Genomic DNA, 16033 nt, shown 5'->3' on the forward strand with positions numbered 1-16033 from the left:
AGCACTGATCAGGGGCAGATTTATGGGCGACTAGATCTTGGGGTGGGCAGTTGAGGAGGGGGGGATCCTATATAAGCAATGTATTTCTTGAACTTTCTTTGTTAGAGAAATTATGTTTTTCATGTTTTTGCACAGAAAATTTCTCACTAAGGTGGGGAGGGGGGGGGGGGTGCAGTTAGCACCCATCTAAATCCGGCACTGGCATAGATAGCATACGTCCTGCTATAATGTTTTCTGAGTAAAATAGGGTCTCTCACAATTGATAACAGTGCACTATGTGAGAACATGCAAGTGTAATGATAACAAAAATACCTTAAGAAAGCTCATAGAAGAGCTGCAACAGAAGGCAAAACTAAATCCAATTTTTTAGGAATGAAAGAATACTAGACCCAGCCAAAACCAGTCATAGTAAGCAATCCAATACAACAACATGCTGAGAGGTGACCAGTGTTTTGAAGTGTATGTGCTTTTTCATGGGCAATGAAAGGGATGACTACGTGGTGCTGTTCATTTTTTTCAATATCAGCTGGCTTTCTACTGATACAAACTCAAAAGCAGTTTGTAGTCCATTCAACTCCTAGGACACTTGAAAACCTGCTAAGGCATATTAGTTCTGAGGAAAAAAAGTTGTGTATGTATTACAAAAAGGCAAAGTAAAGTAACCTTACTATTACAGCCAGAATATCAACAGAGCACAACCACAATATTATTCTCAGTAAAATTAATCCCTAATAACCAATGTACAGTATTATGGTATGTGCAATAAATATTAGTCTGCTTCCAGAAGTCTTTTCAGATTTGTAATCATGGGCCCACTACAGTATTCCAGATTATTTATTTGTACCTAAATGAACAGTCTACATTTTTAACAGTTGATCAGTGTCACATTTAACAACATGAGCAACTTTTAGAAACTGCTGACAGAAAAAAGCGACATGTTTCAAATCTCACATTTACCTAGAAACCTTGACAATCCTTTTCATAAGCTTTTTAGTATCACCATATTACAACAGTTTCACTGGAACATATATAAAACATTCCATGGTTAGCCCACTGCAAATTCAACATGAATTGCTATATTTATAACACAAAGAGAGCACCACATGCAAGGTATTAATATTTAATTGGTTTATTGGGGTTTTAACGTCCCAAAGCAACTCAGGCTATGAGGGACGCCGTAGTGAAGGGCTCTGGAAATTTCGACCACCTGGTATTAATATTTAATTGAAACAACCGAATTCACTAAATTGCAACAGCACTAATATATTACCTTCGCTTAAATAAAAAAAACCAAGCCATGACAGCGTATATTCAAGCCTTAGTCCAAAGAGCCTGGAAAGCAATCTCAGCATACAAACTTCATGTAGTTGCCTAGAATTTGTAAAAGTACATTGCAGCAGCTTTTAACTCAATGTCGTACAAATAACTATGCAGAAGACATCTTGCTTTTACTTATGCAAAGAAGATTCACACCCCAATGGGCCCTGAAACTCACTTGGACGTCCTGTGGACGTTTAGGACGTCCATGGGACGTCCAAGGGTGTTCCAGTGCCCATTGGGACTTCCACCATCAAGCACATGAATGCCCCAAGCAACCGCCTGACCCCACTTCCTTCTTGAGATTCTAAAAATACGTCTGTTTAGATTTGAAAGCCCGCGCGGGCCTCGCACTATTTTCTGCCACAGTAAACTTCCCGGACTTCTGGTGCGTTTCATTGGTGGCAGCAGAATGGAAAGGAAGATGTGCGTTGTGCCCTGCATATCTTCGACTCCCGAGCGCGCCTTATCAGCGTGGAGTCCGGACCATTCCTATGTTTACATTATCTCGGCCCACTTGGCTCAGAGAAGACCTCGTCCTTTCACGAGGCGATCTGCCACAGACAAGACTCCTGTTTTAAACAACCCCTTTGAGGCGGCTGCCCTTGGTGAACACTTGTGCGGATGCCCTAAAAGATAGCGATCTCGGAATGGGGCTTTAACATGTACCCAAGGTCAAGGCTTGAAATATTTCTAAAGGCCGTGGCATTTGCAGCGAGCTAGCACGTTTTGGTATGCTTGTTAAATGCGTCCTAGAGAAAAAGTGAACTGAAAGCACGCGCTGCCATAAATTGAGTTAAACAATACAGCAGCTGCAACCGATTCGATCGCTAGATCAAAATAAAAATAATTAAAACAAACTGCGCTACAGATCTGCACAAGCTTTCGCAGTATTGCGCTCAGAAACAAGAAGCGCGCAGCGCTACAGTACCTATCCATGTTCTTCATTTTTTTTTTTTTTTTTCATAAGCGCGGCATAAGAAATCTCCAGGAATCAACGTACAGGATAAAAACACAAGGAGAACATTGAAGCGGCACCGCCGCATCACGGAGAACACATTCATTCAAGCCGAGCGGAAATGCCGCTCCGTCACTCCCTTCTCAGGGTACGGTTTGACAGCTCGAGCGAGCCTTTTCATACACAGCGCGGAGCCGTGTGCGCACCACCCGCGCAGCGCCCGGTTACAACTGACTGCCTCGAATCGAATAGGCAGAGCGCCGTGTCCTTCGATACTGTCAGAGACACCGAAGGAGGCTTACATAAGATCTACGAGCGAGTGTGAAGCTGCCGCAGACCGGCGCCGCGTCGATGAGTGCGATAACGAAACCTATACCTCTGCGCTTTCGATTCACGCACGCACGCACGCTTCGGTAAGCGCACACCTTGTTCTTATCAACGCGGCTCGTGTTCGCTATCATAACGAAAAGTAGAAGCGCAAAACCTCCGGTGTTGATACCCAAGACGACGGTAACGGTACCTAACACCACACCTCGTAACTAGGCGACCAACGCCAAGCCATGAGGCCCGTTATACTGCAGTCGGTGTCTTTAGGCGCGGACATCGGCGGCGCAGGGCTTCAACCTGTCGCACCGCGCAGACTTCGCTAGCCGGGATAGGAGAGAGGCGAAGAGAAGCCGGGAAACAACACACTCACGGCGATCATGTAGAGCTGCGCCACCCGGTACTCCTCGACCGACAGGGGCAGCGGGATCCTGTATTCCTTGAGCAACATGTTGGGCTGCGCTCGACCGCCGACGGTATCGAGCTGCGCCCGAAATCAAAAGGGCTCACGGATGCTATTCAGGCGGTCTCTGGAATCCGCAGACGGTCGCCGGCTTGCGCAGCGGGTCGCCCATATCCGTGGCCGCTGCCCGGACCACCCAGTGATGGGGCCAGCACTACACGGGCGGCGGTGACCGTAGCATCTTTCCGCACAGCGAACCGACAAGCCAGCGTACAACACGGACTGGCTCGCGAAACCGCCGATGCACGGCTTGTTTGGCTGCTCGCCGCCACTGCTGCTGCTGCTGCTGCGATGGCTGCGACATCTGTTTACAAGAGCCCCCGCGTGATGGGGCCACCATCGTGAGACGATGACGTCATAGGAACGTAGTGTGTGACGTCGGTCCGGATTCTCGGCGGAAAGGTTGCCGCGCTGCAACGAACGATGGCTCGGCGACGCTTCGATATGTTTGCTTCGCGTCCTTTGTGCGCCCCAGTTTTCATTCCTCCTATCTCTTATTCGCTGTGAGTGACACGAGCTCACTTCATTTCCGTGCAGCCGCTGTTTTCCTACCTTTCCCTGCCATTTGTTCATTTTGTAGGAATGTCACCCTCACTGGAAAACATAAGCACTTCCGAGTTCGCTTCGCTGTGGAAAAAGAGTAAAGTGTGTTGTCCGACTCAAAGCACACGCCTGACATTTTCGGATACCTCCAGCAGAACTAAGCGGGCGAAGGAGAGACGGTGAGAATGACATGAGCGCCGTCGGCTTTTGACCTATTCGGAAGCATGCCTCGCTCAGGCGCACCTGCCCCTGTGATTAATTCCGGCGCTAGCAGCAGAACCTAGCGAGAGAGAGCATCGGAAAGGGGGAAACAAAGCAAAACATCCCAGAGCACTGGAAGGCGGCTCAGAGGTCATCTCTCCGCAAAAACGAGGCACATACAAAGCTCGTTGTTTCTGAGCGCAAGGCATCAGAAAGGTCTGCAAGATCGAGAAATTTGCCTCCAGCATTCGCGTCCGCAAGACCTTAATTTATTTTTCATTGCTTGCACTTTAGCTGAAGATCGACATGCCTGGGTGCTGATCAGGAAGACCATCATCAATGCGTGGCGTTTCCCAGTCCATGCAAAATCGAACTGTGCTGTATTTTTTATTTGCTTTTTCTTTTCTCAGAATAAACCTCGGTACTTTGCTTATAATTTCAGTGCCAGAATGCGCAAAAGACGGCAGCAGACAAGGAGTGTTACCTTACTTGTAATCGTCCGCACAAGAAATAAAGCTAGCTCACGGAGAGGTGAAAAGAAAGAGAGCTTGCACAAATATGCGACGCAAAAGCAATTTCTCGGCGCCAGAAACGGGAAGGTAAATCCTGTTTGACGGTGGGAAGCCATTCTATGCCCTGGACAAGGCAGCACTGTCGGCCTTCTCAGGCCAGTGGCAGGAACCTGTTAGGTTTCAATCACTAGAGAGACGAACGAAGATGCATGCCGACTATAGTTTCGCAAAGCTACTCGCCGCCAATAACAACAATGACATGAAAAAGATGCAATTGCAAGGAGTCTACTTAAGAGACAGGGAGGAAGAAGAACAGGATAGAAGGACGCGTGGTCTCTGTAGCAAGAACATACACTGCAACTCCAGTCTGGAATAAGGTTTCCGCAAAGATGGCTTCGCCGCTCTGCAATAATGTCCAACAGAAAAGCCACTTTTCCAAAGCGCTTGGAATGAGCGGTCTGCACCCACGCTTTGTCTGCACGGTGGTAGTGCACGTTGGAGTGGACGTAAATGTACGTGAGAGACCATGCGTCAGCGCGAGCTGATGCCCTCGCGTCACTCATGTCGTCGGCGTCGGCGCCCACCGGCTCAAGGATGGATGAAGTACGCTTGCATTCGGTTGACTACAGCGACGACATATCGAGCTGTCGGCGTTCGATCACATCTCCGTCGTCAACGCCATCCTTCGCGAGCCTCAACCTTAGCAATTTACTATTTTATTTCTGCATTTTTACTTACAATACAATATTTATTTAACATCATCAGGATGTTGGGTGCCGAGGAAAAATCCAGTGAGGAGGATTGACGAGACGACGCACCCTACAGAGGCTTGGCAGTGGCACACATGAATATGTAAATGAAAACGGCATGAGATGACATTCAGAGAAAATGCTTTAAAAAAAAAAAACCACGAGATAACACAATTAACGTTTGGTTATACATCGAAAGGAGTTCCTTATTTGATCAATGCGAGAGTGCGGAGTATTTCGGATCTTTGCATTTTAATCCTGATAGCTGTAACAGAAAACAGTTATTTTTAATAATACTTGCTCTATATCGTTTGAAGACTACAGTTTCGTACAAGTGGGGAAAGGGGAGGTGCCACGTGCCTCAGACATCGGTTTAGTGCGTTCTAGTCGAGCAGCATTCCCAATATTCCTAACAGCTATCTAACAGCTATATAAACACACAAGGCTGGAACTGAGCATGATGCAAAAAAAAAAAATAACCCACCGTGCTTCGCCTAGGTAGGGCCTGACGAGAAAGCTCGCCAGCTAGCTGAGGCTGCGTGCCTTCGGTTGCGGAAAAGTCCGCCGTCCGGCATCAATCACACCGGTGACCGTCGCCTCAGATTGTACCGGTGCTCCGTACGCTTGCGTTCCGCAGCACCAGTTGTGCCTTTGCGCTTGCCTTTGATACCAATCGGTACCGGCGCAAGCTCGTCAGACCGTGACGCGTAGGCCTTCAGGTCTGCGATGTGGGCACGGCTGGTTTTCCCCGTAAGGGGATCCTCCAGCAGGTACGCGAGTGGCGACCAGACTCTGACCACTCGGTACGGACCAAGCCACTTAGGAGCGAGCGAGGCTGAGAACCCCTTGCTCGCATCGCTAAGCACGTGGTTGCGCTTCAGGACAATATCACCCACCTGAAAAGTCAGGCGGCGGTGCTTGCGGTCATATTGAGCCTTCTGTTGGGCTCTGGCAGCCGCCAAACTCTGCCTTGCTCTGTTGAGAGCCCGACCAAGCCGGTCCCGAAGCGTCGACGCATAAGCAGAGCAGTCTGCCCGCGTCTGCTCATCCCCGAGCTGGCTCTGCACGACGTTTGACATCGGATTTGCCAGCTCCCTCCCGAAATTGAGGAAGGCGGGAGAGAAACCAGTTGAGCGATTCTCAGCTGTTCGGATGGTGAACGCGAACTCACTCAAATGGTCTGCCCAATCCTTTTGACACTCGGCAAAGGCCGCAAGCATTGGCTTGAGCGTTCGGTTGATTCGCTCGGTCAAGTTGGACTGGGGGTGGTAGGGTGAAGTGGTGTAGTGCTCGATTCCGAGGGAACGGCACGTGTTACCGAACACCCGAGCGGTGAAATAGGACGCATTGTCCGTGATCAGTCTTTCCGGAAAGCCGAACCGACAGAACACTTCCTGGAGTTTATCCAGCATCGCTCGTGCTGACACTTTTCGAAGGGGGTACAACTCAACCCATTTGGAAAAGTGGTCAGCGACTACCATCAGGTAAATGAACCCCTGCTTGCTCCTGGGGAAAGGCCCCATCAAATCGCAGGTGGCCATCTGCCACGGACGCACACTGTCAATCGGTTTCATCATTCCAGGCGGCTTGCCGCCCCGTGACTTCACCGCTTGACAGACGTGGCAGGAACGGCAATTGTGGGTTTCTACGTGGACAAAGGCCACCACCCACCGCGGGTTCGAGCTTCGCGCGAGCCAAGGGCCCCGATCAGCCGTCACCACACACACACTGGGACACCGATGCGGCGCACTCAACCTCCGCTGGGAGGAGAGCGATTCGCCGCAAAGAAATAGGCCTCCAAGTTCACAAAGGAGACGTTTATTCACGTCGTCCTTCAGCAGTACACACACACTCAATCGTCACCCCGTCCCGGGGGCGCGCGAGGAGCAAGGCTCCGCTGCGCGCACGAAGCGACTCGAGCAATGCGCGCCGCTAGCACGCCGCTGCAGGAGAATGTCCCCGCGGCAGTGCTGTGATCTCCCTCTCGTGTCGACCGTTGGGCCGGTTGCGAGAGAGAGTGGGCAATAAACGCAAGGTACGCCTGTCGGAGGTCGCTGGACCCCGCTGGACAGGCTCGAGCCGCTGCAGGTCAAAGGACACGTGCGGGCGAGCTCGAGTAAGCACTGGTTCGAACGGCAAAGGCCGGCACGGACAAACAGTAACGTACGCACCTTACGCTGTCTCGGAGGGATCCCTCTCTCTGGGCCCCGCTCGGACGGTCGCGCCGTGCCCGGCCGCCCGTAGCGGGTCCCGAATTCCCGCCAAAAGGCGCCAATGGCAAAGGCCGTTGGGGAGCCGGGGCGGAGCTGTGGCCAAATGACAGTGATTAGTCACCCAGCCGCCTCTCCACCGCCTGAGGCGGGAGCAAGGGAAAGAGGAGAAACAACGCAGGAAGCCGGCACAGCCGCGCAAAGGCAACGGCGGAAAGCCAGGATTCCCACAAGCTTGTTGTCGTCTGCGTTGTGCCGAGCCCAGCGGTCGTGAGAACGAACGTGATTGGCTGAGAGAAGAAAGGCGCTGAAAAAAAAAAGTGGTTTTTCAGGAAAGTAAATGACGCAGTAACTGTCTCACGTCTCGTTGGACACCTCAACTGCACCGTTAAGGAAAGAAGGAAGGCGGAAGTGAAAGAAGAGAGAGAGAAAAAAGGTGCCGTTGTGGAGGGCCGTGTCCCGAGCTCACTGGCGCTTGGTGCTAGCAGGAGAAGGGGGTTATGAGAGGAGGAGGGGCGCGGTAAATGTTATGTTCTGGTCACTGTTCCCGAAGGAGGACTTTGGAAAGCGTTCCTTTCATGTCAGAGAGAATAGGCTGTATGAACAGAATAAGGATGGGGACTTTCAAAGGCAGCAGAGGTAATTGTGGGGCGGCAACGATCATCACTGTCTGCTGTAACTGCGTATGGACCCTCATTTAGTCCCGAATTAAGTTCGTCCAATACCTTAACTACAAGAAACATTGAAAAGAAAATGCGACACCCCCCCCCCAACTTTGGTTCCCCCTCCTCACTCCAAATCAAGCCAATTTTGTTTCGCATTTTTCAAATAAAAGTACAAAAATACGAGGGCAAATAATTAGCAACTTGAAAAATATTGCTCCCCCTTTATTTTGGCACGCTGAAGCGGCATTAACATACAGCTTTTTCGCATGAAAAAAATTATAGATGTCTGGCTGAATACAGAAGATCCCTCACACATATGTTGGAGAGAATCTCACTGGTCCCAATTATGCATACTATTTTTCGTGCGCGTAAAAAGAGACACTCTACACGCAATAAGGTACAACAAATAGCAGAAATATGCACACTCTGTTGCGTATATTCTTGTTTACTGCGATACAAAAATCCAAGCCCTTGACGACGTGTGACACTACCATTCATATCCGCAAAAATGCACTATGTTGCAACACCACAGCAGCAAAAAAATAATAACAACAATGCGTACATATATATATATATATATATATATATATATATATATATATATATATATATATATATATATATATATATATATATATATATATATATATATATATACACGAGGGGGTATACCCAAAAGAAACCGGACTTATTTTTGTTTGAACTTATTTTTTCACATTTTCAGCATAGACCTTCAATATCCTTCAGAGTACTCTCCACTTACAATGATACGTTTGTCGAATCTTTCATTCAATTTTTCAAAACATTGTTTAAATTCATCTTTTGTGGTGCTTGACAGTCCTTCCGTCGTTTTTTTTCTTCACCTCAGCAACATCAGCGAAACGCTTTCCATTCACCTGTCTTTTCATTCTACGAAACAAAGAAAGTAGCACGTGGCAAGGTCGGGTGAGTATGAGGGTTGAGGAACAGAGGTCATGCCATTTTGGTCCGAATTTGTCGCACAGACAGGGCTGTGTGAGCAGGGGCATTGTCGTGGTGGAAAAACCAGTCACCCGTCTGCCACAAATCAGGCCGCTTCCACCGAACACTGTTGCCCAATCTTTTCAAAACATACAAGCAGAAAGCCTGGTTAACTCTCTGACCCTGCGGAAAAAATTCTGAATGGACGACTCTTCTCACGTCGAAAAAACAAATCAGCATTGTTTTGAGGTTTGATTTCACCTGGCGAGCTTTCTTGAGGCGAGGTGAATTTGAAGTTTTGCATTGGAATGACTGTTGCTTTGATTCAGGATTTAATTCAGGAACACTTGAGTTGTCCCCATAGCATCGTCCTTGAACGTCTTTCTGAATATTTCAAGAGTTTCCGTTCCACTTTTGTCGAGAAAAAAATCAGAATTTCACCGGCGCACGCTGTTCATGAAAATGAGCCATTACAAAAACGACGCTCACACAAAACAGTCGTCACTCTAAAACTCAGCCTAAACTAGCCTGACCTCCTTCAGCGACGGCACTCGGCTTACTGACTCTGAAATGTTCGTTCTATGCACTCCTAGCGGCAAAACGCGGTAAAACAGAAGCTGTGCCGATTCAAAAAATTATTCCGGTTTCTTTTGGGTACCCCCTCGTATATATATATATATATATATATATATATATATATATATATATATATATATATATATATATATATATATATATATATATATATATATATATATATATATATATATCGTTGGTTTGTTATTGGGGTTTAACATCCCAAAGCAACTCAGGCTATGAGGGACGCCGTAGTGAAGGGTTCCGGAAATTTCGACCACCTGGGATTCTTTAACGTGCACTGACATCGCACTGTACACGGGCCTCTAGAATTTTGCCTTCATCGAAATTCGCGGCCGGGATCGAACCCGCGTCTTTCGGGTCAGCAGCCGAGCGCCGTAACCACTGAGCCACCGTATATGGTCATATACAACTCAAACTGCCACTAGAAGCGGAACACTGGTGGCAGTCACCTTCACGCCTACCTGCCAAGGTTTTGAGATATCTGCTTTTAAAATAATGTATTTATTCCAATCTTTTCTTGACAAATTTTAGAGTATACATTCGCATTGCCTAGACTATTCAGCAGTTTTGGAAAGCGAATTCTATTCTATTAAACACTTGACTGTTCTTAAAATGGCTGATGTGGGGTACCCGCAAGCTATGGTCATGGGCTGGTGAGGGCTTCAGCGCTGGGTCCTTGCAAGAATTGGTAGCGGGCCCCGTACTACCTTCCGCATAGCAACTCCTTCCCGGAATTAGAAGTCAGTGATGCCCGTCGGTGCAGGGGTAGCAAAAAGCACACATACGCAAGAAAGGTGTGGCCACCACAGCTGTTTCGAATAACTGGAGCCACCGTCTTGGGCCGGCTCCTCCCGCGCTGATTTCGACACAGCGCCGAGGCCTGCGTGTTGTTTAGTCTGCCCCGAGCTGAGGCAGTCGCGCTGCTAAATCCAAGCCGCAGCAGTCTCGAGTGTAACTGAGCCCGTTTGTCCTTGGAGGAAACTTGCCAGCGTTCGTCTCTTTCCCGTGAAACGGAGCCACGTACGTGACAAGAGCGTGGGTTTGCAGGCAGAGTATACCAATGGCCGCAGGGGAGTAGCCGGGGGGGGGGGGGGGGGGGGGGGGGGTCGGTGTCAAAATACCCCCAAAATTTTCTGGGAGCTGCATTACCCTTTCCTGCTCCCTCCTTTCGGCCTTTCTTTCGCCGGTGCTATTCACACCGCATAAATATATTAAAATATAAAAAGGAAAATAAGAAGAGCGTCGGTTTGTTGACAAAAATAGTTCCTATTCTAATACGAAGCGGAAGCTATTGCAGAAAGTCGTCACTCTTCGCCATCACACGACATATGGCACTCATGTTAATTGTAGGCACAGTTCACCCAATAAAACATTCCTTTTCACACCAGCTTATATACTTTCGCATCATTTGCATTGTCCTCAAATGATTTTAAACTGTCGCAAAAATAAAAAGTGCATTTTTTTTTAAAAGCACCTCTGCGGCCGGGGCGCAGATTCGAAAGCATGGGGTAGAACTTCTGACAAATGCCATTCGTTCGCAGTTGTTGACTTTGTTGTAGAGCAGAAGCTTTGTGTTGTTGTATATTATGCGAAAATATTGTTAATATCCGCGATTTTTCGTACGAGTGTCTTTCTGTGAGAAAATAAATGTTCCTTGCGAATCAAGTCCTCGGAGTCCTGTGTACACTCATATTATCTAGACATTACAATGAAGGAAATAACTAACCCTTAAGCTTTATTACAACAGAAAAATCACTACGATATTGCTTGGGCGCAGGCTCTCTTCCATTTTATTATTTTACCGGCGGCGTATAACACCGCTCGAAGAATATTTCCACCTACTCCACTGAATGGCAGCACAAGTATTATGTATCAATCCCATTTTCTTCACAGCGGTGATAAAGTTTCAAACAGCTGTCGGCTCGTATAACAAAATGTTCCTAAATGTGTCACCCACCGTAGTGCTCAGTGGCTGTGGCGTTCGGCTGCTGATCCCAAGGTCGTGCATTCGGATCCCTGCCGCAGCGGTCGTATTTCGATGGAGGCGAAATATAAAAACGCCCGTGTGCTGTGCAATATCGGTGCACGTTAAATAACCGCAGGAGGTCTTAATGAACTTGGAAGCCCTCCATTACGCGTCCTACATTAGCCCATAATTTACAATTTTCCTAAATGTTCCCTTCTCCGAAGAAAGCTATACTTATTCACATGAGTAGTACACACAGGCCAAGTAAACCGTGTAAATTTTCGGTTATGTAGCACGTTATCGATCAAAAAAGTTCGTGCGTTACATGCGTTACAATAAGTGATGCGAAAAACAAAGATAACTTTCTCGTATACTAGGCCTTCAGCTTTAAAACAAAAGGTGCAGTCTCCCCTTGAGTCTAGCAAACATACCCAACAATACTGGACAAAAGCATATTTCAGCATGAAACCGTTTATGAGCGCAACTTTTTCATACAATGTGAGATTACAGTATAACAATCAATACATCCGCAGGTCACCCGACGGCAGTCTTCTATTTTTTTTTCTATTAACGTTTTTGATATTGTCAAAAGCGTTCCCGACTGGTTTTTTATGGCAGGAGAAAGGTCTTTAATGAAGCAGTGTAAAGAAGCAAAAAGTGCCGACATAGAAATCTACGCAGGAGACGAGGTTTGAGAGAACAAAGGCGACCGAAAATAAAGTGCAGACAATGGGCAATATAAAAGTGTAAAAAAAAATTACGGAATCACGTAATTAGGTAGGCAGACAAATCAAGCACTGAAACTAATCCTCAAGTTTGTCAAAATGGTCAATGTCTATCAAAACAGGCAACCGAACAGTTAAATTTATAGCTCCGGTGCCAAGGGCAGAGCAAAGATGTAATACGCAGTACAAATTTCATCGTTGATGGCGTGAGTAAGTTCCTTCATTTTAAACCCACGTGGCAAGCACTCTCGTTTATATAGGCTGGGGATCCCAACGAAATATGCTGCACTGTTTCAAATTATTCGCCCCAAAGTGGTATACTTTATGATAGTTGCCTTAAATGCATTATAAACGTTCCTACCAACCAACGTTTGCGCGTCAGCGTTCAAGCCATGTTCTTTGCCCTTTTAACCCGCATGTTTACGTTGAGCTGTTTTCGCAATGTGTCACAAGTTGGCACAACAATTCTCCCATCTATATCGCAAAGGGAGTTCGCAGAACGATTGTCTATACTTTCCCCTTTTTGTGACACGCGTGTTTACACCGGGCCGCCTCGCCGAAGAAACATATGGGGCCATACACGTCCACAGCAGGTGTCACACATCGCCGAAGTGCACGGAAGAGCTTCAGCGCTACACTTGTCGGTCGCCGGCAGCTGTTTGTCGCGACAGCGGTGACGGAATGACGAGGTCAGAGCCGCTCCTGCCTGGATCCTCCCTTACAAAGATTTATTTAACAGTCTATAGACTCTCCATAGACTCTTGTCTATAGTGTCTATAGACTGTCTATAGACAGATCCTATAGATTAGTCTATAGACAATACAAATCCTACAGACAGTCTGCAGACAATCTATAGATTTACGGCCATACACATTCAGTAGAATTTTACAAAAAGAAATATCTATAGGAAGCCAATATAGTATATAAAAAGTCTATGGACAGTCCATAAGCCATTTTTGTAAGGGCGGTCCAGGGATACTTTCTCCTGAGTACGACCATCTGCGACGCACCACACAAATCGGTACAGGGAACAATACCCAGTCGATAAAAGCACAAAAAAAATTCTGTCCTCACATATTTTTGTGGTATTTGTAGTATTTTTTTTTTTGGTTTGGTTTCATTTGGTTTATTGGGGTTTAACGTCCCGAAGCAACTCAGGCTATGAAGGACGCCGTAGTGAAGGGCTCCGGAAATTTCGACCACCTGGGATTCTTTAACGTACACTGACATCGCACAGCACACGGGCCTCTAGAATTTCGCCTTCATCGAAATTCGGCCGCCGCGGCCGGGATCGAACCCGCGTCTTTCGGGTCAGCAGCCGAGCGCCGTAACCACTGAGCCACCGCGGCGGGGGTGCATGTTTGTAGATTTTAATGTGAGACCACTACTTCACACGGTTCCAACTAAAAATATTGCGTGAAGCTTGGCCTTAAGGGTGACCTTGGTCAAGTTGGAGAAATAAAGGTTTGGTTTGTGGGGGTTTAACGTCCCAAAGCGACTCAGGCTATGAGGGACGCCGTAGAGAAGGGCTCCAGAAATGTCGACCGCCTGGGGTTCTTTAACGTGCACTGACAGTGGCGGCGCTCAGCTTGCTGGAGAAATGGAATAAATATTGCCGCGACTGCGTTTCGAACCCACTTCGCTGGCCACTGCACGAGAGCACTGCGATGTCAGCGCAGCCGATCACGCCCCGCGTTAAACTAAACACAATCTAAACACAAAGCAGCACCATAAGCCAACCAGGCTAAACACATGCTTTCGCACGTATACTCATTTAACCCCGTTAAAACCCTGCCACTTCTTTTTTTTTTTTTATAGTATGAGCTTGTGACAACAGAAATGCTTCTAGTAACAACACAATTTTGTGTACTATTGCGCTGTTCCTTATTTATAGGCCGCCGCAGTGGCTCAGTGGTTACGGCGCTCGGCTGCTGGCCCGAAAGACGCGGGTTCGATCCCGGCCGCGGCGGTCGAATTCCGATGGAGTGCGAAATTTAGAGGCCCGTGTACTGTGCGATGTCAGTGCACGTTAAAGAATCCCTGGCGGCCGACATTCGCGGAGCCCTTCACTACGACGTCTCTCATAGCCTGAGTCGCTTTGGGACGTTACACCGCCATAAATCAATAAACCAAACCTTGTTTGTAGCGAAATAACTACACAAAAATACTACAGCAAAATGCTCTAGTACTACCGAAAAATATTAGAATACTACGGAAAAATCTATCATTACGACAGAACGGCAAAACAATTTGTCGTATTTTACGATTCTGTCGTTTATTTTTTTTTCACTAGTACACCGATAATAATTTCGCTACGCTTCCAACTGTCGTTTCTATTTTTGGAATACAAGCATATGTGTACACACGCGCAGTTTGTGCAGAACAAACGAGAGAAAAACAACACACAACAAAAAAAAAAAAAAGAGCGGGGCGAAGCCTTGGCCTTCATGCAGCTGTAAAGAGAGAGAAGTGCGGAAATTTATGCACGAGGCCTGTCCGCGAGGTCTCCGAACTTTTTCTGGCTTAAACGTCAGTCGTTGCCATCTCAGTCATGCGAAGCGTGCAGCGAACGTGAACAGGCACGTGATTCGTTGTTGTGCAGCGCATACGCTGCACCACTGGCCCACGTGTTGTGTCTCCTTGTGTGTACACTTTACGCGCTACTCCAGTATTCTTTTCAATCACGGTTGCAATATTCGAAAGTTTGAATACGAATCGAACATTTTATACATAGTGTTTGAGGCAAGACTTTAGGTAGTTTAACAAATAGCTTTTTTTAGGTAAAATTGTTCTTCATGCGCGATCACGACCGCGGTGGCGGTCGTTATAAACAAATTCCAAGTGATGATTAGCGAACTAATTGACCAGCCTCTGTTGATCAAAGGGAAGATGAAATGGTTTTTTGAGATATCGAGGTTACTCAAGAATTTGAATCTGTGAAGCTTCTAGGTAAAGCATGCAAGGTAGTTTTGCGCTAGCATTTAAAACGGGGACATAATCACCAATTAAACCTGAGACGATGTTCAGACTTCTCCACACTGCATTAGAGGAGTGCGGAAAACCTCGAGGTGACGTCATAGTTGCAATCGAAATGTCCACTGCTTTCGTTTACATGCTGCCGTGCGTCTTCGGATGCCGCCGAACATTGCTTCGTGAGCTTCACCTTCGACGTCATTCGTTTTCTTCTTTGAAACAGCCTCTTCTTCGCTGGAAACTTAGTGCCGCTGTACGTGACGTCATCATTGCATTTCCGTTGCTGTGCACTGCAGAGAAGCCTGAACGTCAACGCCGCCTTAGTCGGCGATTACGTCACCACTTCAAATGCGAGCGCAAATAGATTTCGCACGCTTTACCCGCAAGTTTTACACATTCAGCTCGGTAAAACTCATGAAATTCTAAAACCTCTCCAGCTTGACCTTTAACTTTTTAATTACGGCAGTTAGCTGTTTGGTTGTGATGAGGAAACTTTAAGGGATCATCAATGCATCCTATATCCCTCACTAGTGCTGGGAGAATGCATTTGCCTGCGGCGCTACAGTGTTCACAATTTCAGCTCTCCAGGCGCTCACAACAGGCCCGGCAACCGCAGAGTCACTCCCGCGGGCTGACGTCACTCGGAGCTGTACACGACACACGCATCTCGCGCTTTTTTTCCGGCCACTGTCGGCGCAAGAACAAAACACTTCCATCCCGAAATAAAATTTAATCGCAAGTCTAGCGTGTGTACTGTCGTTTCGCTTCCGTCTGCGTCGTTTTGCGCTAGCTACGATGTCTGATACAGTAAACAACTAGCCCAATTTGGAACCTTGGCAGGTACCACTTGGCGCAAACCATCAGTTC

At 47.3% G+C, this 16033-nt stretch overlaps 1 protein-coding gene across 2 annotated transcripts in view; it reads right to left on the minus strand.

Moving 5' to 3' along the window:
- Positions 1–3352, minus strand: part of rdgB (retinal degeneration B) — a 48270-nt gene extending 44918 nt beyond the window's left edge. For both annotated transcript variants that reach the window (XM_089573747.1, XM_089573745.1), the window contains exon 1: positions 2973–3352. In XM_089573747.1, coding sequence (XP_089429873.1) covers positions 2973–3050 — 78 coding nt within the window. In that variant the 5' untranslated portion in view covers positions 3051–3352. The remainder of the gene's footprint in view (positions 1–2972) is intronic.
- Positions 3353–16033: the final 12681 nt, after the last annotated feature.

This window comes from Amblyomma mixtum, chromosome 2 (assembly GCF_055824585.1).
Source record: "Amblyomma mixtum isolate Tamu chromosome 2, ASM5582458v1, whole genome shotgun sequence".
Taxonomy (NCBI): domain Eukaryota; kingdom Metazoa; phylum Arthropoda; class Arachnida; order Ixodida; family Ixodidae; genus Amblyomma; species Amblyomma mixtum.